Source organism: Triturus cristatus, chromosome 6 (genome assembly GCF_964204655.1).
Source record: "Triturus cristatus chromosome 6, aTriCri1.1, whole genome shotgun sequence".
NCBI classification, from domain to species: Eukaryota; Metazoa; Chordata; class Amphibia; order Caudata; family Salamandridae; genus Triturus; species Triturus cristatus.
In genome coordinates this window covers 1,237,193,079-1,237,218,781 of record NC_140589.1, presented here as the reverse complement: position 1 = coordinate 1,237,218,781, position 25,703 = coordinate 1,237,193,079, and the positions used below count along the sequence as shown (strand labels likewise).

At 42.2% G+C, this 25,703-nt stretch overlaps 1 protein-coding gene across 2 annotated transcripts in view; it reads left to right on the top strand.

Moving 5' to 3' along the window:
* RGS7 (regulator of G protein signaling 7) overlaps positions 1 to 25,703 on the top strand; it is a 1,943,194-nt gene that overhangs the window by 1,630,600 nt on the left and 286,891 nt on the right. For both annotated transcript variants that reach the window (XM_085609335.1, XM_085609336.1), the window contains exon 10: positions 21,426 to 21,500. In XM_085609335.1, coding sequence (XP_085465461.1) covers positions 21,426 to 21,500 — 75 coding nt within the window. The remainder of the gene's footprint in view (positions 1 to 21,425; positions 21,501 to 25,703) is intronic.

Here is a 25,703-nt window from a genome sequence, read left to right as displayed (position 1 = left end):
CTAGTATATGGTATAAAAGATGTACCCAGGGTCTGGAAGTTAAAGGCCACCTGTGAACTGTAGCACGTATGGTGCCATCTACTAAGTGGGCCCTCAAAACATGGCTTCAGGCCTATAATGTGTAGCCTGGCTGCAGCAGCTTGACAAGAACCACGTACTAAATCCTTGGGTATATTTTGTGCAGAATATTGATAAATATGAGATAAGTAAGCCACAAATTATAACACACAGACCTAGCTGTGGAATATTCCCTTTTCAGGATGAAATCCCTCACTCACCAGGGGTGGCATGCTTCATCATATGGGATTCTCCTCTCAAAGGAAACACCTAGTTCCTTTGAGGGTTACAACCCCCTCTCTGAGAGGGAGGAGCTCAGGGACGTTTTGAATATCTATTTTTGGGATATACTAAATCCACATGTGATGAGCAGAATAGTGTGAGCGAGGGCGCAGTGCAAACAAAATACAAAATGTGCAGGAAGTGTAAATAAAACTAACTAGGGGGCGCAAAATATACGTTTTATTCAGAAGCACCCTCTGCCAGATTAAAAACAGTGCTCCAGCGAGATGGATTTAAGTCGCAGTAGTATGGTGGAAAATAATGGTCAACATGTTTCAGCCTAAAAATGCCCTTGATTTGGGGCAAGGCTTTCTTCAGGACCTGTAAAGATGCTGCGGCTAGGGTGCTCAAGTGAATAAACAAAAAAAAGGATACAAGAACTAGAAGTGTTCATAGTTCAACTGCTCTGGAAGGTGAATTTGCCTAATGGAAACAGAATCATTTATTCAAATCTGTGCAACCTGTGGGAAATTGGTATGACTAGTGGCTTAAATATACTATAAGTGAAAAAAGAAACAAGAGAAACTCTTACCGGCTATTGCTGTGCAAGGAACTTCACCTCAACCTGGCAACAGCTCAGGATACGGGCACCGCTCTAGGAGGAAAAACAGTAGTGGTACAACTGTCATTATTACCATCTGTACTGTTATAAGTCTGTTGACAGGATGCCTGAAGCATACAAACTATGGCAGTCATAAGGTGTAAGGAGCAAACAATGAGGGAAAACCTGATGGATCACATAGACTGACCAGGAGTCTAGCGTTCGTTGTGTTTCAATAAAATCCTACCATGTGTGCACAGACTAGCGGGCAACACATGGGTAATTAAAAATTGTGAAACTTGTCTGAATTCACACTAAGGCAAAATGACAGACTTATCAGGCCAAAGAGTGAGTAAGCTTGTGGAAAGACTTACATTACCGCCAAGCCCCTAGCTAATGGAAACCGAGGCCATGGAGAGGTATGGACATTATGATCTTAAAATGGAGCTACAAAACATCCATGTGCAATACGGCAGAGCCTCGCCACGACACTCACCTTTCCGTCGATACACCGTGCTCAAATTGAGCCTGCAGCTGGAGGTGAGTGTCTGTGGCCGGAGCGCTCTCTTTTGTAATGCCCAAAATCTAATCAGCGACAGGTGTGGAGCCCCTGTTCAAAAAGATAGTACGCATACATTGGTGAACCGATACTAGTTCACGCGCATGCGCTTATTATTTACCGGGAGAAAGGCGTTATAACCTTGCGATTAGGTTATTGTTGTAACACTGTCAGATAACAAAACTCCCTATAATTTAATACAAGCCATTTCAGGAGAATGTAACATATCCAACTGAAATTTTTTCGATATCGGAAAAATGCAAAATATCGCGCATACGCCTCACTCATTAGGCATGCTGGGATGTGGCAGCAGCTTGACTCCTGGTGCACAGACCTGTCAAAATCACCATCTTGACAGTTCAACATCGAAATAGACAAGTGGGACAAACATATGATTAACAACAAATTTACCCCGGGGTCACGAAATTTGACGTTCAAAGAACGAGAGGCTCTTAATGAGCTATCCAAGGACCCTGATCTTATAGTAAGAGAAGCAGATAAGGGGGGTAATATGGTAGTCATGGATAAAATCAAATATGACTCAGAAATTCTGTCACAGCTGAATAACCCAACTTGGTACAGAAAAATAGATAATAACCCTATGTTTGCTATAGCGAAGGCCATTAATCTCAGATTATCTAACTGGCATCAACAAGGCCTTTTGTCATCTGATGAGTATACCTATCTAAAGATAGATAAACCTAGATATCCGTGCATGTACTCCCTCCCTAAGATACACAAAAGTCTCACTGCACCTCCAGGCAGGCCCATAATATCTGGGATTGGGGGACCCACAGAAAAGGTTGCGGAATTTGTGGATAAATTTCTACAAACTTATGTGAGTAACCTCCCTTCCTATATTAAGGACACAAAACATGTGCTTAATATCTTAAATGACTTGACATGGGATCATGGAATGAGATTCGTTACAATGGACGTTGTTTCGTTATATACGAATATCCTGCACGAACACGGTATACAAGCTTTAAAACACTTTCTATACCGACGACCTGTAGAATTGTTGGAACATTCTGAGATGTTGGTTGAGATGTCGCTTCTTATTTTAAAAAATAATGCCTTTCTCTTTAATGACGAGTGGTACCTACAGACCTGCGGTACTGCGATGGGTTCCAGATTTGCTCCGTCCTTTGCCTGTCTCTTCATGGGATGGTTTGAGGCGGGGCATATCTGGGGCCCTTCTGGAGACAGGTGGCACGATTATATCTTGTATTTTGGAAGATATATCGATGACTGTCTACTTATTTGGACAGGCAGTAATGAAGACCTCATTGATTTTTTTACACATATGAACAACAATATTCACAACATGTCATTTACTATGACATCAGATCTGGAGAAAATCATCTTTCTGGATTTAGAATTATTCCACCATGAGGGTAAAATACATAGCAGGATGTACAGAAAATCCACTGCGTGCAACTCCTTATTACACGCTAGGAGTGCACATCCAAAGAGCCAAATTCATGCGATACCTTTTGGAGAGATGCTCAGAGCACGTAGGAACTGCAGTAGAGAGGAGGATTTTAATAAGAATTTGAAAGATATTGAGACCAGGTTCCTTGTTAGGGGATATCCCAAAGACACGATTCACAAGGCAAAGAAGAGAGCCATGCGACTCCAGCGATCTGACACTTTGAGTAACATCTCTAAAAAAACAAAGAGACTGGATTCGAATGTGAGTTTGGTGACCAACTACCACCCTTGGTCCCACAAATTATTTGGAATACTTAAGAAAAACTGGCCTTTATTAACTGCTGATAGTTCCTTAGAAAAGTACATCACTAAATCACCTAATATCGTGTATAGGAAAGGCAGAAACATCCAGAGCTTTATTAGCCCAAGCTATCCAAAAAAACAATGTAACAAAACTACTTGGCTGAGACAAATGAATATTGGTTCTTACGCTTGTGGCACCTGCAATATGTGTAGAATGACTGAAAGAGGCATAAAAGCTTTTGAATATAATGGCTCACGTAAATACCAGATTTATGATCACATAGACTGTCTGACGAAATTTGTAGTCTATGTTATTCAGTGCAAGTGTCAGAAGATTTATGTGGGCAGTACCATTCGCCCACTTAAAGAACGAATGGCTGAACATTTTCGTGTAGTTAAGAACCTTGATGTCAGATATCCTTTGGGCCATCATGCCTTAATCTGCCCCAATCAGGATAAATCACTAGGCTTTCGCTTCCATGGTATAGAAGTTGTTAAATTTGACCCCCGGGGTGGCAATAGGGAGTTAGGACTACGCCAATGCGAGGCCCGATGGATCCTTAAATTACGGGCAGTGGAATGTGGGATCAATGTCGATCATGAACTGCATTATTTTCTCCATGATTAAAGACTTTTTTGTATTGTGTCCAACTTTACTGAAAGCAACTGTTTACAGGCATCACTTTACTGCCATACTCTTGTTGCCTTTGTTGATGTGTAACCTTAGATCTCTTGTTTGGCAATGTTATGCCTAATGTACTGATCTGTAAAATAGACCTTGTTATGTGAATATGTGCTTTAGGTCTTATTCAATCTCTCTGTCTTTTCCACAGAATATATACACCATCTTGTTCTGACTTGTGGCCTTCACTTTAACCTCATTTTTGTTCTCCTCTGTCTTTCCCGTTTTTCTTAGTACACCTTAATTGTGAGAAATGTGACCCCTACTTACTTATTGCATTAGGGATTATGCTCCCCCTCTGTTATTATATGGTGATAAGTGGCTTGCTCTTGGAACTTGATCGGATGTTTACGGTCCTTAGGAGTCTTACTTAGCAATGGGGAAATAGTTTGAACTCTAGGATGTATTGGTGACCCTGATAACAGTTCACCTGAATTGACTGATTTGATGCGTTTTTAGATTTTCGAGACAGGTGATATATATTTTCACACGATCACGTTGATTTGGGTTTTAGTGGTTTAATCTGGGAATCGATATATTCAAGCCCTTTTTTAGACCATGATTTGTACCCAAGAAACCACCTAGTACTGATACTTCGTAAGCGTCTCCATTAGTTCTGTTTGATTCTTTTTTCTACAATTGGATATGGGGCTTTTACATCCCTTAAGATGGCGGTAAGTGCATTAGATTGAGCATTAGGTCATTCTCGAGGATATGGTTTATTTATGTCTTATGGATTGATAAGAATAGGCGTTTTTGATATTAAAAACAAACAACAACGAAGTCATTTGATCGGTTGTTGTTCGTGAAGGGATTAATTTGTCATATCTTACAGTATCGATTTTGTCAAGCCTCCCCACTAGCTCCGATATATATATTTTCTGTATTTTAATGTGGGGCTTTTGCACGTTCTAAAATGGCGGCCAATGTGGATGCTGCTAAGATTGGTCCTTCCTCTAACCATTGGACGGAGACGTCCGCGTTGTGAATGGCGTGCACACGGATAAATTGGAATCTCAGGTGGCGCCCGGGCTGATACTTACATTGAATACTGGTGGCGTTTGGAGTACTCTCCCTTCTGCTTCTGTCTGTTTCTTGGGTGAGTACTTCGATATATCTTTGAGTTGGTGCTGATGTACATTGGAGTACTGTGCTGACATAGTGGGAACCAGTAGTATATACATTTCTTTTGGCCTTTCCTGTGTATGTCTGTAGCAAAATACTGGGCTCAGTCTCTGACTAGTAACGGCACGCAATGTCAGTATCTACTTAAATTATCTGTTTGTAGCCACTTATGGGGTCCGCGCGCTACATCATTTTTTTCATGTTTATTGTCAACACGGGATTTGATGCATATAGACTCTTATTGAAGTTAAGGGGTGAAGCTTTGTATCAGTGGAATACATGTCTCAGATATACTCGTCTCAATAAATTCTCGTTTCACATAGATAGACAGTGATTTTAGCAGTTTTTTGACTTATTTGTTTGGTCTTTTCCTTTTAGATACGTTAAAGTACCCGTTTCATCTGATTCTTTGATCGGGTTTGAGAAAGTGTTTAAGGTAACATTTTAATATTAGTAATACACCTGTTGTGACACATAGAGTGTATTTGCCCTTTGAGAATATCGCTTCTTAACAGGCATGGGTTTAGTAAGAAAGGCTCATTCTTGACGCTTTTTCACTTCGTTTCCCCTCTTATCGCCATTTCTCATATTTAGGGGGTATCATGCCGTGATGGAAAGGGCTTTCTGTTAAGCAACGTTAATTAAGGACATTGTGGCCTCTGTTATGGACTAACTTTTGTCTAGTGTGGAGTAGGCCACTAGCTGATGTCCTTCCCTATCCTCTCCCCTTTTTTAGATACATATTCTTTGTAAACAGATGATCAAAATCGTATGGACCCACATCGAAAAAATATATTATAAATGTGGTGGATCAACGAAAATATACTGTTTATGAGATTAACTTCTATGGTGAGTCATTGGTTTGAGATTTCTATTGAGATGTGATTGGATATCTTCTGTCATATGTCTTTAATGACACACTAGATATTATTGGGTCTCTTATCCAACCTCATCTTTCGGGAGCCAAACTCAGGTGTAGTAGGGAGTAGCCTTCCGTCTCCCTTCTCTTAAGAGGTGTTCCTCTGCTGTGAGCGTTTCTTTTTCTCTTCTTCTTCTTCTCGGTTAAGGGTGTGGCTTAGCACCTTGATTTTCTGTTTCTCTCACTGGGTGGATATCTTTCGGTTTTTCTTAATGTTTGGTCTGTTATTTTTCTTCTTATCTGATTTACACCATACTTCGGTTTTATTTCTATTCACAACTGAATTTTGTGTAGAAATGTAATCAGAAGTGGCAAAGATTGTGAATTGAATTACTTTTATTGTTATTGTTGTAGCCCTGAGGAAGTCGCCGGGCAACCTACCCGAGACGAAACACGTGTTGGCTACTGTTCTTACCTTGGTGCTGTTAATGTGAACGAAGAAGACTAAGGAAAATAAAGAAGAAATCCTTTTTTGATACATTGGACTTTGAATTATTCTTGTCACTCTAATTGAGAATTATTACTTACTGGCTTAACTGCCTTGTTCTTGCTCGGGAACGTCTATTTTATTTTCTAGTGTTTTTCTCCTATCACTTGTGTAACGGAGAAATATTGGGGCATAGGTGGCTGTCCCTTTTGATGTTTCCCTAGAGCACTTCTCTAATTTAGAATTACACAATTGACAGGATTTTAGATATGCGCGAAGGTGTAACCCTGCCATGGTTCTAAGTTACATTATATCCAAAACAAGACCAAAGCAATGAAAATCCAATATACAGTACTTTAAAAATATATACTTCGCAAGATGTCCTTAAAATTGCAGAAATACCTCAAAAACACAGTTTGTATGAGTCAGAAGCTCTGTCCAGGGCTACCTTGATGCTGAAAACAACAAAGTCTAACAGTTCCAGCCAACCGCGTCTGTACGGGCCAGCAGAAGCGTGGACAGACTCGGTAACAGTACCTTTCTTGTTGCGGCTGGCACATTGCAAAATGGAATCAGTGCAAAGTGCGGTGCCCTCTTGATGAGGTGGAGGCAGTAGCTCGGTGAAGATCCTCGAGACGGCCTCGGTGAGACCAAGGCTTACGGTGCAGGGTGTTTCGGTGTTCAATGTGGTGCTGGCAGGTTGCAGTGCAAGCGACAGAGCCAGCTACGATGTGGTCACAGTTGTTGAAGTCAGCCACAGTGAAGGCGTCAGTGAGACAAGGATGGCAAAGTGAATCAAGGTGGTGCAGAGTGCGGTGCCCACAGAGCACGGTGCAAGCAGCGGCACGTGGCAGTGGCGTTCGTTGACGTTGGTGAGACCAGGGTTGCGGTGCAAGATGCAGACAATGCCTTCTGTGGTGCTGTCAGGACACAGAGCCAGTGACGGCATTTCCCTTCTCTGTGGCAACTGAAACAGAAGTTCCAGAAGCGGTACCCAGAGGTTGGTGAAGTCTTTGCAGTCCCTGAGACTTCAGAACATGAGGCAAGCTCTACTTCAAACCTTGGAGATACTCAGCACAAGTAAAAGAAAGTTCAGTCCAGTCCTTTCACTGCCTAAGGCAGAAGCAGCAGCTGCACGCCAACCCAACAAAGCAACAACACAGCAAAGGGGCAATACTCCTCCTGGCAGCTCTTCCAGCTCTTCTTCCTGGCAGGTTCCTTGATTCCAGCGAATTCTAAAGTTCTGGGGTCTGGGCCCAAATATTTATACTCAAAATCCCTTTGTTCTCTCAGGCAGAGAGTGTCTGTGCTTGGCCCAAACCAGTTCTATCCTCTCTGGCCCAGCTTCCTTGCAGGAGGTGGAGACAGCATTGTGGAAGGCAGACCAGACCCATTCAGGTTAAAGGAAATCTCCTCCCCCTACTCTAAATGCAGCCCAGGTCTATTCAGTCCAGCTCTGACTCATTCAGACTCTCTGGTGCCACAGCACATTCCCAGCCTCTGTCACTCCAAAGCCAGACAGTCAATCAACCTCGTGCAGAGGCACACTGGATGGCTAAGCAAGAAAATACCTACTTGCTAAAAGTGGCATTTTCAAACACAGAATGTAAAAATCACCCTCACTAAAAGAGCAGTTTAACATTCTGAGTTCAGTAATACTAAACTTTGTTTTCTTACCTGGTTCCAAGGGGCAGTAATGCTTATAAGATGTTATAAGCAAACTCCCCATTCTATCACATGGGAACAGGTAGTCTTGCAATAGTGAAAAAAGAAATTGGCAGCATTTCACTATCCGGACATGCCACATACACACACACCAGGGCATGTCCCACCTTTCACATACACTGCACCCTGCCCACAGGGGTACCTTGGGCCTACCTTAGGGGTGAGTAAAATGTAAGAAGAGGAAAGGTTGGGGCCTGGCAAGTGGGTGCACATGGAAGTTACAAACTGCATGCAGACTCTGCAGTGGCAGGTCTGAGTTACCTTTACAGGGCTACTTCTGTGGGAGGCACAATCAGTGCTGCAGGCCCACCAGTAGCATTCAATTTACAAGCCCTGGCACTCTCAGTGCACTTTACTAGCATCTTACCAGTAAATCAAATATGCCAATCATTGAAACACCAATCCATAATACACTTTACCAAAGGAGCACTTGCACTTCAATACTGAACAGCAGTGAGAAAGTGTGCAGACAAAACCGGGAGGTCAGAAGGCAAAAAGACAGGGGAAACGCGCCAAAAGATGCCAAGTCTAACAGTTGGCTACTCATGTAAATTTCCGGGGTCCCCCAAGAGGTCATGGGAGCCATGCAGCAGTTTCAAGAACTTCTGCTGCTAACCTCCGGTGGGTGGCACACAGTCATATTACCACGCGCATGACACCGGTAAGTGATCGAGGAAGGAGCAAGAAAAACACGCAGATCCCCGCAGTCACACCTAATACCCAAACTGGCATTAAAGAAAAAAAGAGCAAAAACATATAGCCATAGCAGAGGATGATGAAGACCTTTTAGGGAATTGGGGAAGTTACTGCTCGAGAAACAGGAAATTTACGATTAGTAACACCGAATTCGAAGAAAAGCCTCCTTAAGTACCTGTTAAAAACACAAACGCGGAAAGTCAAGGGTCTGGCCAGACTCAGGATAAAACTAACTTATCAGCTTTAGTAATACAAGCAAGCAAGCAGGAAGGAAAGTAAACATCCCACCTTCCCTGTGTTCCTTTTTCAAAGTACAAGCTAAGCAAGCTTCTACAGATATTGTAGTTAGTGAGAAACAGGAAGATCTCAAGGTTAGGACTAAACTAGGGGTAGATATGCAGAGGGGAAAGGAAGGTCCTCCAGGAAAAGAACTTACTGTTAGTAACAGATTTCAAATCCTCAGTCTGGAGGGACCAGAGGAAGAAACACCTGAGTTAAATGATATGGCTCAGCAACCAATAACTCAGGCACCAAAACAAACAGAGCAGCCAGAAACGGGGAAACTGATGGAAACTCTAATCACAGTGATGAGAGCAAATTTCACCAAATCAGAGAGGAATCAAAGGAAAATACAGTAAACATGTGAGGTCCTGGGAGTCAAGGTAAACACCCTCATGAATAGAGTATTGGAGGTAGAACCTCTCTGGGCAAACTAGGGAAAGAAGTAGAAGGCAACCAGGGTGAAATACAGGGTATAAAAACCAGTGAAAAAGAATTAAGGGACAAGATCGAGACATTAGAAAACAATGCAAGGAGGAATAAAATTAGGATCTTGAATGTTCCAGAGGAAACAGGAGGCAAAGACATTAAGAGTTTTTGTGATCAGGCTGTTAAAGGATTTTATCCTTGTACTAGAGACTTCAAATTTAGAAGAAGACATTCAGAGAGTACATCGAGATCCTTTTAAAAAAATAAAGGAAGAATGCGGAAAAATGCTAGGAGAATTCTAGTCAATTTCAAATCTTATGTTTTAAAGGAGAAAATCTTGGTTGAGGATCTGAAAGCTGGTACCTTTTGTAGAGGGGACTACACAATTCGTATCTGATCAGACATATCAAGAGCTACGCAGGACAGGCAGTGGGAACTGGGCCAATCCATACAGGAACTTAAATCTCTGGGGGCCACAGCGTCCGCTCCTCTTTGAAAATTATGTGGAGAAATCAAATGTATAATATAAGAGAGCCCAAGCAGGTGAAGAAGCTCATAGACCAAATGAAAGTCCAGCAAAAGTAAATGAGGAAAGGGGGGGGAGTAGAGTATGTTAAAAGTGATGCCGAGGGAAAAGGGTTCTCGAAACGGGCAAGTCATGCTTTGCCCAAAGAATGAAAGGGAGTGTTTCCAGGGGAAGGGTGGGTCACAATTAATTTAATGTTTGTAAATGAGTGGATAATAACGTTTGCACTAATCAAACATGCTGTATTAAAGGAGTCTATATTTTATTTAAAAAAACAGGGAAGGCATTAATAGTAGAGACCTTTACAGACCGGAAGGGAAGATGGGTGATTGTCAAAGTATAGATGTTTGGGGGAATGTATGTTTTAGTATGATTTTATGGTCCAAACTTAGACAACCACACACTGCTGCAAGTTTCATATAATCAACTGCTAGATACCATGGCCCCTATAATTATAGGTGGAGATTTTAACCTGATAATGGATACTAAAGAGGACTGGTCTCCTCCTAGCAAGGTTAATTATTTACCCAAAATGAGGGCGTATTTAAATAGATATAAAATGGACCTGGGAGTGGTGGATATTTGGAAACGTAAAGGGGACAAGGGAAACAGGTTTATAGGAATAAGAAATACAGGCATGCATCCAAAATAGCGTTTTATTTAGTGGATAAAGGGCTGAGTAAAAACTTTAGAAGAGTGGAACCTCTGCCAACCCATTTATGTGATCACTTGGCAGTCTGTATGACACAAGTAGGAATGCTTGTTATACCGCACGCTAATTTTAGAACAACAAACTATGGATAAATTGAGAATAAAAACAAATGGATTCTTCCTAATAAACGATAATGCAGCTCCCTTTCAGATAATTTGGGATGCATATAAGGCAGTTATTCTGCGGATTCTGTCTACCATGGTCATTTTTAAGAAAAGCGATACAAAAAATAGAGTTAACCAGTTAGAAGCTAAAATACAGGACCAATATAGGATACTAGACAGGGAAGATTCTGGACCAAACCAAGAGAAAATAGAAGAAGAGATAAAGGATAAGAAGAATGAATTAGTAAACATTTTAGCGGGTAGAATCAAAAATAAATGGGAAGCTAGTAAGCTCTTGCATTATGAATATGGAGAAGGTAATGGGAAACGTTTCGCTTGGAAATTAAAGACTGAACAAAATAAAAACAAGATCATAGCTAATCGAAGTGAGGGTCAGGCCAATGTAACTACGAACAAATAGGAGATTGAGGAAGCTTTCACCAACTTCTTCCAAAATGCATATACAGAAAAGGTACAGATAACAGAAGAACCAATTAATTGCTATTTAAAGAAATCAAAAATTTTAATGCAGCAAGAGGAACAGAGAGAAGGGCTAAAATCTGAGATAACTAGAGAAGAAGTACTTGAAGCGATTGAGAATTTAAAGAAAGGGAAAGCAGCGGGTCTAGACGTGCTTTCAAATGAGCTGTATACGGCCCTAAAAGAAGTCCTGGCCCTCATACTAACTAAGATGCTAAATAAAACATTTCTAGAAGGTCAGGCTTTACCAAAATCATGGAGTGAGGCCACTATTAGTATAATATTGAAGCCAGGGAAAGACCCAAAATGCTGTGAATCGTACAGGTCGATTTCACTATTAAATTCTGATTATAAAATATATACTCAGATACTAGCCAGACAATTGAGTAAGGTGATAGGCTGTCTGGTACATAAGGATCAGAAAGGCTTCATAAGTGGTAGATACCTGCATTAGGTGACCCATGATTTAATTGGAGCAATAGATGTAGCTATGCAAAAAATAAATCACCTCTCAATACCAACATTTGACGCAGCTAAAGCGGTTGATCGAGTCAACTGGTTGTTTCTACATTAAGCTATTACCGGTTAGGGGAAAGATTCTCAAAGGCGTTGAGTTGTATGTATAAAAGCCCTATGGCAAAGATATTGGTGAATGGAAATTTGACAAAAGAGATAGGTATTTTAAAAGAGGCACACAGCCGGGATGCTCACTCTCACCGTTGCGATTTAACTTATACATAGAACCTTTGGCAAATATAATCAGAGTCTCCCAAGAGATTACTCTTTTTCAGTATAAAAGATGGCAGAAAAAAGTAGCATTATACTCCGATTACTTCATGATATTTATGAGCGAATTAGCGGCTGCACTTCCAAAGATTAGAGTTATATTGGAGAAATTTGGGGAAGTTTCAGAATATCAAATTAGCCACCACAAAACATAGATTATGGAATGAAGCTCTCCAACTCATAATTTCCAGTCAAGGGACAGGATAAGATATCTAGGAGTATTGGTGATGAAACATATAGAAGAAATAGCTCAACTAAATTTCAAAATAAAGATGATAGAGATGAGAGAGATGCTAAAAGGATGGGCTGGTTTACCATTATCCTTCATAGGGAGTTTGAATGCGGTAAAAATGTCAATACTTCCCAAATTTTCCTATATCTTTAATACCATACCACTAGAATTTAAATCGGACTGGATCAAAAAGGCACAGTCAGAGCTGAACAGTTTTATCTGGGCAGTCAGGGGGACGAGAATTGCATTGAAAAAGCTGAGAAGGAGAACATGGAGGAATTGCAAGTTCGGACCTCCTACTTTATTGTCGAGCATTCCAATAAAAAAATATTAGAGCACTCCTTAAGGAATACCCGGTATATTCGCTACACCAGCAGGCAGTGACAGAAGGAAACTACTTTCTGTAGAAATTTGGGCATCCGAAATATTTCCAAAAAGGGTAAGCTTAAGACGCTACTATCAGCTCATAAATTATGGTATAAAATTAAGAACATTTTAAAGATTCCTTACTACAGTGCTTATGGCCCAATCTGGGAATCCATATGCCTTAAAGATAAATTATCGATCCCCCTGAAAGTAGCAGGGGTAGTGAAGTGGGGGCCGTTGGTAGAAGAAGGAACCTTAATCGGCTGGGAATCTCAGTTATTGAGCGTTGGAGGCAACATATCAAAGTTTAAATACTACCGACTGGTAAGTTGGGTAAAGGAATTGGAGAAAGAAGGGGCGGGTAACAGTGATCTAGAAGAAGTGTTACTGAGGGTTCAATCTAAGACAGAAGTGTCCAAATGGTACTGGTCTATGATGCAAGCTGGAGAAGAGGACTTTATACTGCCAACAGACCTTTGGGGGACAGACCTGCCGTCGCGGGACATACAATTTCTATGGCAAGTATCTATGGCTACATTATGGTACACAACAAAATATGCACAGCTCAAAGAAAATATCTCTTCACAGTCCCTAGAGCATCCTGGACCCCAAAAAAGCTAACGAAGATGAACAGTCGGGAAGTGAAGGTCTGCTCAAAATGTGGAGAAAAGAGAGTAAACAACTTCCATATGTTTTGGCAGTGCCCCCAACTCCAGCAGTTTTCGTTCAATATGGGTAAGGTCCTAAATGAGGTGATGAGCCAAGATGTCGAGGTAAGCACAGAATTAATTATCTTTGGGATCTGTAGAGAATCAAATGGGGATGTCAGGGCACCAAACTTTAACAATAGGCAAAAAAACCTATTGTTTCTATTGATCCTACTTGCCAGGCAGGAGATGTGTATAAAATGGATACAAGAGAGTCCTCTATGCTGCATGAATGGTTAGTATCAGTACAGAGGATAAATAAGTTGGACTTCAGTAGAGGGCAGAGTAAAAAAACTGATTTCTGGGATTTATGAAACTGGAATAGAGTGAAGGAAATACTTAGTTAAGGGGATCTCGAGAAGAGGGTGGGATGTCCAGTGATTATTACTATGGCAATAAGACATGAACCAGGGGATCTGTCTGTGGATTTCCAAGAGCAGAGATTCTCACTGGAAAGAGATCAAGAAGGATGGGCCCTCATGAAAAGGTATATTCACCTCCACCTCAATTTTGAGAGGTGGTCGGTATAACTTGCACAATGAGGACAAAAAAATCTGCAGCAGTCACTGCCCACCACTCCTTGTCCTGAAAGTGGAGTGACTTAATGAACTTCAAAAGAGCAGAAGGTATTTTAGAGGACACCTGGAAAAGCCCAAGCCTTCATCCTTATAGTCAGATTGGCACCAAACCTATTGGGAAGAAAGCTACTCTCAGAATTTCGAGTGACCACAGAGAAGGGGGCTGGTCATTACTCTGGCCACATCTTTGGGTGGGCACACAGGCACTGCTCAAAAGGAAGGGCTTTCCATACTGGATTTTGAGAGTGAGGGGCATTGCAGGATTGTTTGTAGTAGTGCAAATAGGAACTGTTTAAAAAATTGGGTAGGGTTGTCCCTGGAAAAGTTTAACCCATAACGTTAGGGAGTGTCTGGCAATAATCTTCACCCACTACTTGGTGCCAGGTATAAATGTGGTACCCCAAGGCACCATAGCCTGAACATTTTCTGGACCTATGGTATATCAGAAGAGTACTGGACCACCTGTCTGTTAGCCGAGGAGCCCTGAATGGTTGTATCTACTCCATTTTTACCCAAGACAAAGAGATGGACTCCATGGGTAAGTTGGCTGACCTGCTCTGTAGCTATGGGTACACAACATCTGCAAGAAGCCTTTCTACTGAAGTGCCCAGCCAACAAGTGTCAACCGAACCCGGACTGAACTTTGCTGTGCTGTGGCTTTTGCCTGACAACCAGAGAGTCACTAAGTGCCTTCCTCTGAGTTCTTGGAGCACTTGAAGAAAGTTTGCTAACCTTTGAAAAAATTGTTCTCTCTAGTTCTCCAGTGGGACTAACAGAAAAAGTATCCGACCAGCAAATCCATGGCACCAGATTGAATGTGACCTTCGCTCTGTTCAAGGCTCCCAACACCTCCGAAAAACATATAAGTCCCATTCTGTCTAGGACATTTTCCGAGAGAAATCACCAAAGCTCCAGCGAGACCTACCTGTTTCAAGTACCTGGCCATCAATTCCACTCTGGCAGCTACAATTTCAGCAGTGGCCCGCTCAGAAAGGATATTTGTACTCAAGTGACAAAGTTCCTATCTGAATTGGGACTTAGAACATTTGTGGAATTTTTTGACTTCCAGACTTTTCATGTGACCAATCCACTTGATGTATCTGATGAGGTCTCTACCGCGGTCAGCCTGAAATCTCGGCTACGTACTGGTCTATGGCTTGGTTAGTTTTTATGCTTTTTGGTGCATTTTCTACTTAAAACTTCAAGAATTTCTATTTCCGGCTCCGCTTACTGGATTATTGTCCTTTTAATAGTATTTTAAATATTATATTTTAATCTATTTTCCTCATTTGTTTGGCGATTTTTCTTGCCTGGTGTTAAATACTTTGGGCCAGATGTACGACCATCCTAAATTGAGACTCGCAATTTGCACTCGATTGCGAGTCGCAAATTGCGAGTCGCAATTTAGAATGTTCAACGGTGTCACATACACTGATTGCAATTCCCAATGGGATCACAAAATGCGAGGCTCATGAACATTAAAGAGCCACTCACATTTGTGACCGCATTGGGAATGGCTGGCCCACCCAGTGATGGTGGCGTGCTGGGCTCTGCAGACCTCCATGTCTGGGACGGCTTTTCAATAAAGCAACTTTTGTTTTTTAAATGCAGGTTGTTTTTCTTTAAGGAAAACGGGATGCATTTAAAAAAGAAAAATTAAACGTTTTCGTCTCATTTTTTAAGGGCACACAGTGGTCCCTGGGACCACTGCCTGCCTCTAAAAAATATTTTCCCCTGCATTTGCAAAGGGGAAGGGGTCCCCTGGGGACCCCTTCACTTTTGTGAATGCATTACCACCCTCTTGATGAGTGTTTTGCAACCACAATTGCAGTTGCCAAACATTCATACATTGCTTTGGGGCCGCTATTAGTAAGTCACAAAACACTATTTTGCGAGTCGCAATTTATTTGCGAGTCACAATTTATTTGCGACTCGCAAAATAGTGTTTGTACATGGCCCACAAGGATTTAGCATGCGCAAACGGGTCGCAAACCCGTTTGCACGTGCTAAACCCCGTCATACGTCTGGCTCCAAATGCTTTACACATTGCCTTAAATTAAGCCTGTCTCCTTTGTGCCATAGCTGCCAGTGGTTGGGCTAAGGTTAATTTATTGACTTTGAGGGTTCACTCTGACAAGAAGTGTTATTATTCCTTGAGAGGCGAATTCACCACCCCAAATAATGTTCCGCTTTCTTACAGGGCCTTATTCAAAGATTATCTCTATAGATCTTCGTTCTCGAAAACTGTAATTTACGAATTCACAACCCCAGGGAATTTGACATTTTAAACTAGATTGTCTCACACAGAAAATCCTTCGGTAAAGTATAATTTCACTTTCAGCAAGTGAGCTCATAGGAAAGCGTTTGTGAATGGTGTAAGATATGTCCACCAGCAAAAGTTGGTGACCACCCTTCCTTTGCAAGTTTGCGGGTGTTCCAAATATATTTCAGGTGGTTTCCCACCTTAAAAACTATGAGAGATTTCAGTCATTCGGATGAGTAAATACATTTTCAGTGTGGAATTGGGGAAGAACACCACAAAAATGTATCTGTGTGCATAGGAATGCGTTCCCACATTGGAACAGTGCTTTTTCCAAAGGGGAAATGTTATAGTGTAAATGAACTTTAGCATTTCAGCATACAGAAAAGTACACGTACATGTTTCCCGTGCATTAATGGATTCACATGTGGTTATTAATTGGAAACTATGACCCAAGAACTAGACAACTCATTTGGATTGACATGTACAATTTTAGAATGTAATAAAGCAGATTATTGGAAACTGGTTTTGAGCGCATATTTTGACTCAGAATGTAGGAGTTGCTATCAGTGTGAATATATATATATAGGGCATACATAATGCATAATAGTATAATATGGTCAATATTATTAACGAGTGGCTATGGAGTCATCCTAAATCACAAGGCAAGAGGCCAAGTGGTTTGTAAATCTCACCAGAACCCCATGATGGTGAAATAGCATCATATTACACGTTACCTGGTATATCTATTTGTATTCATTTTTTGGTTGTTGCAGTTTTTAGCCTAACAACTAAAGCCTATGTGTGTCAATGGCCACTGATGGGAATTAGAATGTTTAAGTTTATAAAATTCATTAATAAATTGCTAATTAGAACAATGGAAAATGGTGGAAGCATGTGTATATGTCGAATTTTGTTGCCACGATATTTGCAGTATAATTATGGTTTGAATGAATTTGCCACATAAATTGGCATATAATTTGGAGTTTTCACGAACAAATGTGTTTCAGTCTCAAATGGTTGAATATAATAGTGCCAGGGATGTGCTGCACAATATTCCCTTTTTATTGCAAAAATGTCATAACCTTGCCACATAATCCTAGGGGCCCTGACAGTGGTAAAGCTCTGCTGAGTGGTTTGGGTGTTGTCATTATGATGCAAAATGTATTTTAAAGAGAGCATTGATTTATTTCCCCCAGGAGAAACATATTTTCGGTCAGCCCTTTCCTTCAAGACATGTTCTTCAATGGCAGAAGCTAATTTGGCCTATACTTTTTTCTGATTCACCTGAATGTTACCCCACTCTTCTGTTATTATAATATCTCTCAATTGCCCTCTCCAGGTCATGATCAGGGTGATTTTGTGGCTTGACCGTATTAAAAACAAACCTCTAAATAAATCAATAGGCAGAAGAAGTGAGGGGATCCATGTTTCTATTCTCTCACAGTTGGTTTATACCAAATTTACATCAATCAGTACTAGTGCATATCTCCACAAACTGTAGATTCTCAGGATCAGATGTCTAGCATCACACTTGTTTATTCAAATTTCAGGATTGGCGTAAACATGAGGGTGTTTTCTTTCCTTTCCCAACTTGCACGCCTAATCACTCTAGCAGTTTTCTACATACCTCTAGTGTTGAAAACACCTTCCAAGATATTTCATGGCCAGATGTCCACTCCAACCCCCGGGAAACCCTTTCCTGTGTTTTAATTCATAAACGGGTCTAATTTTCAACATGTGCAACTGGTTTTCATTCAAGAAAGTATCCCAAATTTGAGTCTGTAAATCAGGATTTCCGTTTTAGAAACATAAATTGGAACTTTTGTTCACCTGTGAGGCACTTAGGTGAGCACACTGAGTAGAAAGCAAGCTCCTAGTGTGGTTTATGACTGAAAAAAGGAGGCAAGTTGACATCCGCTCCAGTCTCAATGTAACAACAAGCGATTGAAGGGCATTGTGTGCTTCAACCATATCTTAATGTGGAAGTCTAAAGACAATTTCGCCCTGGAAACGTTATCATACTAGATGCTCTGGAATATGTATATATAATTATTTTCAGACCCTGTGTGTTTTTTAAAAATAATTTTAGTAGTGTGTTGTGAAAATAAACAAAGGTTTTACTGTTATAAGAACAGTTATAAGAACAGAGTCACTGAGCTTAAGTGAGCTCCCCAAGAGGTCTGTCTTTAAAAAGCCTGGCATGTGCAACTTTGGTGGGAGTTTGTAGCTAGTATGGTTGCTCAGGAAGGACTAGTCTGGATAAACACTGCATAGCCTGAGTGTCACAAAAGAAATGTACCACACGTGATACCGTAGGACCACAGTTTTGAGAACTAGATTCAGAGGGGGGCGCGAGAGCGCAAAAAGAACGGCCTGTCACACATCCTACATACAACGTGTTCAGGAATGCATATGGCAAAACTTGGGTAAACATGATGGGGTAACCAAAGTTGCTGCATTGCTATACTTGAAAGGGAGCGAGCAGGACAATGGCTTATCTACAAAGAGAATGCATCGATGCTCTCTTCACTAGTTCAGGCTCACTTTCAGTCGGCCTTGCACGATGAGCATTCCTTTGTACTATAGTGAAAAGGAGTCTGCATGAGTCTACCACAGTTTTGTACCAGAAGGGTACCCTTCCAGTATGAAATAGCAAGCTTAGATTTACTTTTAAACTTATCCCACTTTGTGTGTCCAACAGTACAGCACACATGCAAAGCTAGAGAATTCTGAAATAATGAAACTTTTCTCCTTCTTTCTGATTGCTATGTAAAATCATCATTTTTTGGCTCATAGCCCTGCCTACAAATGTTAGTCAATAGGGTTTTGCATCAAAAAACAATGAATGGTAGCATGGGAACATCCATGCACAATCCACAGGACCCACTCCTTGACACAAAGTAGTATAGAGCAATGCTTAGGATTACTTTGCTGGAAAGTAAATCACAAATCAGCACTTTGCTCTTTTCTACATCTCTTTAGTTGACTTTGCACCTGCGCAGAGTGTTGATAAATCTGGCCCATTGTGTTGATATCATTTTTTAAACATGTTTACAGTCAACAAAGTAATCCCTGGGCTTAAAGATTTTTGGGAAAGTATAGTGTGGGATGAATTTCGAAAGTTTTTTCTGATTTCAAATGTGCATTATGTTCGAAATAAAGTTACTTGAGCATATGTAAATTGAGCATGAAAAAGTCTTGTATGTGCCAATAGTGATGCACTACATGCGCCTGCTGTGGATGTGTAGCTTATACATGTGCACGGACACGCATGCACACACATGACTCAAGCATGAGCATAGAATTGTGAACATTCACAGAGCCTTGTTAAGAAAGTACCAAGAGTAGGCAAAAGAAATGCTGGATCTACACCCACAAATTTGCCGCATGGTGGCAAACTAAAAGGTTATCAAAACGAATATGTGCCATTACAACCCGTTCAAAATGATTGCAGTACGTTACATCTCAGTCTTTACAACGCAAGTCGTTACATCGACTTGCGCTGGAGGGCGCTGGACTTAGGAATAGTATGATTTACTATTCCAACACCAGTCTACATACAGTAGGGAAGGTGCTGGAATAGTAAATCATGTTATTCCTTAGGTTAGAGCGCCATCCAGCGCAAGTCGTAACGACTTGCGTTGTAATACCCGCTATGTAAAGGCATTGCGATGCAATGCCCTCGTAGTCATGGATGTTTCCCTATCAAAACAGAAGCACAAGATTTTCCCCTGTGTCCCCTGGTAGTTAAGTAGTCCTTGTCTACTGTGGCCCCAAATCATGATTTTACCTACGTGAAAACGTAAAGCTGTATAAATCCCCTTTCATTAATTTTTTCGTAAGACATGAACATTTTCCCAGTTCACTTTTATAAGCTTACGTTGCATTAAGCCTTTCCTCCTAGCTGTTTTCTTTTTAAACTTTAGTTTATAATCTTCAGATTTACCAAATAAAAAAGGCAATACAATAAAACCGTCCAAATCAATATGCTATTCTATAACTTTCAACTGATTTATGTTTATGAGCCAAGGCATTTTATAAAATGTATGCACAACATCCTTGTGTAACTGCATCATTTAAAATATGACTTTGGTAAAACATTATTGTGAAATTCCCCACAAACTCATTTATTTTATAACATCTGTCATTCACACACTTAATGTAAGGTAATATGTATGAATTTTTATGTCCTTTTCATTCCAATTTGTAATCAGACTTAGGGCCTCATCACGATGGTCTGCAATCCATCGTTTCAGACTCGAGACTGTCCGACAAGGATTTAGTGGTCTCGACAGCCCAATTACGATACGACCAATGTTTAGACGGTCATAAACGTCCCTTTATCTAATGCGGCTTGTGCTACGCCCCAGAAAAGGGCAGCAGCATAAGCCGCAATAGAAAAAGGGATGTTTTGAAACAACTATGCACAGTGTGCCAGGCACCATGTGGTGCCAGTCACATAGTGCATGGATGTTTGTGGGGACACTACATGTGCCCCCCAGGCCACATAGCAGAGGTCAATGAAGGAAGAGGGCAATGCTAGGGGCCCCAAAAGTCACTTTCTGACAGACTTTTAAAGACAGTCAGACTGCCAGTAAAAGGCTGTCAGAAGCTTACATCCTAATCCTTACAGTGGTGACACCGATGGCACCTCCTCCATTGTAGGGATTAGACTCTGACCGCCGCCCCGACGGGCTCCTTGAGTCTTTCAGAAGTACGGGTCTTTCTGCCTGCCCGCTGCGCTCCAACTGCCAGCATCATAATCCGACTGTCAGAGCGCAGCCCTTGATGGAGGGCAGAGCCATTGATGGCGATCTGCCCGACATCGCAATGGGGTCCTCAGTGTACAAAGAAACCGATGTGGAAAAAAGTAACATTCATGTAGGCATAATTTAGGTGTAGCAAATGGTATAATTTTTTCTGAACATCTCGGAATTTAACACAATACCTGAAACATCAAAGGAAGACCTAACAGTAATTTAGAGGCGAGGTATATAGGTATTATTTTTCAAAGTAAAAAGAAATGTTTAAGCAGTCATAACGTGGAGTCGACTATAGAGGTCAATTTTGGTCCATGTGCCTGACAGTCCTGTGATCTATGTCTAATCTTGGTGATTGTCAGATGCAGGTTTTTATTCAATGATTTACATTTAGTAAATGTCAAACCACATGTGAACTTAGTGTAATGTTTGCTTCTTGTTCTTCCATTTCAGCCTGGTTGTGTAAATACTACAGAAATAGACATAAAAAAGTCTTCAAGAATGAGAAATCCGCACAAAACAAGAAAGGTAAAATTGTGCTTTTTTTTCAATTTTTGCTTCACAGATGTTCAAAATTACCCAAGTTCAAAACTGCATTGTTTTTGTATGTGCTTGTGGTGTAAAAACTCCATACATGTAAGAGGCCCAAAAGTTAAAGTGGCATTATAGTTAGCTACAATAATAATATTATAATATCTTTCTTTACATTAGAAAAACTCTAAAAATTCACTGTAAAAAACAAGGGATAAAGTGACGTTATAGTTAGGTCTTGTAACAATATAAAAACTATGGTTTTAAAACTAAATAAAAATTCATATTCACCAGTTATGGTTTACTGAACCAACTATAACTTGAGCCCCCACCATGCACTGCTTATGACCTCATATGATACATCACTCGTGCCATGAAATGACATCATTGATGATTTCACTGATGACATCTAAAATGACATAATTGAAGACATCACTGATAACATCATAGAGTTACTGAGTGTACAGGTGTTGGTCCAGAGCATGGACATAGTGTTAGCCCTGGAGGAAAGAAAGAGTGCAAGTATTTCTCTCTATTAAACAAGATAAAGGCTTGGCACACTTGCTGTGGGTTGCAGAGCCATGTTTGCAAGAAGGGTGAAACTTAAAGCCAAAGTCCTTTCCAAATATTCTGTTACAAGGGCCAAAGCTTCTGTTCACAATCCTTGAATCTACCAGGGGATATGTGAGCATTTCTGACAGTAAATCGTTGTAATGCAGTGATATAGACACATTTTGTGTATCAAGGACGTTTATAAAGTGTGGATGTTTATTTCCTGAACTTCAGTGAAGATGTTGAGGCTTTGGAGATGGTTGAATAATGTAGACTGTAGGGGTGTCGCACTTAGAGGTGGTTTATCGTTCACTGGAGTTGTAACCATGGCTATAAATTTGAATGCCACTTTGCCCTTCTCAGGAACTGATGTAGTGTATCTTACTAAACTACTGAGTGTAGTCTATAGGGCCTGCCAGAAAGTGTACCTGCCAAACTCTTAACTTCAAATTGCAGTTCAAGTTATGTATTTAAGTGGCTAATCCCATTATAGTGTAATGTGTTGAATATTTCAAGGCCAAAACCTTATAAGACGGTGTCACAATGAACGACATCCTGAGTGATGTCATTTAACATGGCATGACTGATATAATATGTGAAGTGATAATCAGTGCATCCCAGGGAGACAGGGGCTCAAGTTATAGTTAGCTCAGTAAATTATAACTAGTGTTTTTTGGGATGTTTAACATTAGCTTGGGTCTCATCCCAACACCTAACTATATCACTGTAACCCCTTTTTTTATCCGTGAACTTAACTAGAACACCATTTAACTTTTGTTTTGTGTAAGTGTGTGTGTGTAAATATATATATATATAGATATATATATATATATTACCTACTGGCGGTCGCCAGTAGGTAGTTATAGTTAGGACCTAGTTACCATAGGAAAATTGTAACATTCTTTTCTCAATAACTTTGGCGCCGGATGGCGAATCTTCGTGACATTTTTAAAAAAGGTGGGGCGCTCTGGTCAGCTCCTATTCTGAAAGTTTCGCGGTGATTCGTCAAGCGGGGGCCGAGAGAAAAGGGGGTCCCAAAATGCATTTTCTCCATGTTATTTCCCATAGGAAATTTTGGAACAGGCTACAGCCTGACCTGCTGAACAGAATTACACAAAATGTTGCAAAAAGGTAGCCCTTGGTTCAGAAAGAGACCTTTTTTTTTAAATGGTGTAATTCCGTTTAGTAGTTTTTGAGAAATTAAGAAATAACGATAGTGATATCTATGGCCGCAGAGGATCCGCGCACCATCCCGATCACAAACTTCATGCTAATTGGCTTGTTACACTCCCAACCAGGAAGTTTTGGCAGCCATCTTGTGCCTCGGTAGAACCGAGGCACGAGAAAAAAGAAAAACAAGCACGAAAAACAAGAAAAGGGGACAGGGGACAGGGCAGAAACTCCCTGACCCCCTAGGCCTGCTCAGGAGGTCCCACAAGGAACCCCAGGGCCGAAAAAAGCATTAAAAAAAAAAAATAATAAGATTCGCGCACCCAGCGTGAATTTTGGCCGAAATTTTACAAAATAACAAAGCACGGGCTCCCGCACTTTGTTAATATTTAGCCCCCGGGTGGACCAGGTCCCGGGATCAGAGAAAAAAAAGTGTGGGGGGCCCCAATCCCCCCACACTGCCCCGGGGCTTGGTAAATGATTTGCGGGGGCATGCAGTCCCCCCGCAGCCCCGGGGACCACTACCCCCCGGGGCTTTTGCATTAAGTGGGAGGGGGGCTTGCGGCCCCCCTCCTGGAGCCAGTGATTGCCCTGGGGACCGCCACCCCCAGGGCCATCTCCTGCAGTGTCTCGGGGTGCCTACCCCAGGACACTGCTGTTTGCAATGACAGAAAGGGCGGGTGCCTCGCGGCTCCCGCCCTGTCATTGCAAACTGCTTTGCTTCATTGAAGCAAGAGCAGGGAAACCTGCTCTCGCTTCAATGAAGCAAAGCAGATTGCTTTTCCACACGGGGAGCTGCATGTTAGCAGCTCCCCATGTGGAAAAGCAATGCCGGCTCCCACAGGACGCGGGGAACCGACAAGGACCGTGGGGGCATTGGGGCTCCCCCCACAGTCCTCAACGAGGTGGCCAGGCCCCGGGGGATGGGGTCCCCAGGGCCAGAAGTGGCAAGGGAGGGGGGCCACGTGGGCCCCCTCCCCAATAATAATTTTTTTGGGGGAAAAACACGCAAAGGCCTGCCCCGGGGGATGGGGTCCCCAGGGCCATAAATGACCTAAGGAGGGGGGCCACGCAGCCCCACTCCATAATAATATAAAAGAAATTGGCCATGCCCCGGGGGATGGGGTCCCTGGGACCCGCAATAGGCCACGGGAGGGTGGCCCACGCAGCCCTGTTCCAATTAATACATTTATTTATTTTTAATTTGGGGGTCAGGCCCTGAGGGATGGAGTCCCCAGGGCCCCAAAAAAGTAAAAGGAAGGGCAGCCACACAGCCCCCCTTTCAAATTTTTTTTTTTAAAAGACACGCGATCGTGCCTAGGCCCACCAGGTACCTCCAATAAGCGCCACAGAGCTGCGTTGCAGAGAGGTGTGAAAAGGGGCGTGGCCTCTGAACACCTCTCTGCAACACAGCTCCCTGGTGCATACTGGAGGTACCTGGTGGGCTAATTGGCCCCCAGGGATCCTCAGGATTGAAGAGGAATTAATTCCCCAACTTAAAACACGCCACAAGGAGTGTTTGCACACATGTCACCTCAGCCCCCGTCCCCTTCCTTCACTACTCCGCAAACGAGCCCCCTGGTGAGTTGTAAGTTGGGGAATTAATTCCCCTTGAATACTGAGGGTCCCTGAGGGCCAACAAGGCCACCAGATACCTCCAGTATGCGCCAGGGAGCTGCGTTGCAGAGAAGTGTTCAGAGGCCATGCCCCTTTTTACACCTCTCTGCAACTCTGCTCTGTGGCGCTTACTGGAGGTACCTGGTGAGCTAGTTGGACCCCAGGGACCCTCAGGATTCAAGGTGACTTTATCCCCCAACTTAAAACGTGCCACGGGATGCATTTGCACAGTGGTGAAGGGAGGGGGTAGGGCCTGAGGTGACCTGTGTGCAAACACGCCCTGTGGCGCGTTTTAAGTTGGGGAATTAAGTCCCCTTCAATCCTGAGGGCCCCTGGGGGCCAACTAGGCCACCAGGTACCTCCAGTAAGTGCCACAGGCCTGCGTTGCAGAGAGTTTGTCCAGGCCATGCCCCTTTTTACACCTCTGTGCAACGCAGCTCTGTGGTGCTTACTGGAGGTACCTAGTGGGCTAATTGGACCCCAGGGACCCGCAGGATTCAAGGGGACTTAATCTCCCAACTTAAAATGTGCCACAGGGCGTGTTTGCACACATCACCTCAGGCCCGCCTCCTCCCTTCACCACTGTGCAAACGCGTCTCCTGTGGTGAAGGAAGGGGTCGGGCCTGAGGTGACATGTGTGCAAATACGCCTTGTGGCGCGTTTAAAGTTGGGGAATTAATTCCCTTTCAATCCTGAGGGCCCATGGGAGCCAACTAGCCCACCAGATGCATCCAGTAAGTGCCACTGCGCTGCGTTGCAGAGAGGTGGTCCAAGCCACGCCCCTTTTTACACCTCTCTGCAACGTAGCTCTGTGGCGCTTACTGGAGGTACCTGGTAGGCTAGTTGGCCCCCAGGGGCCCT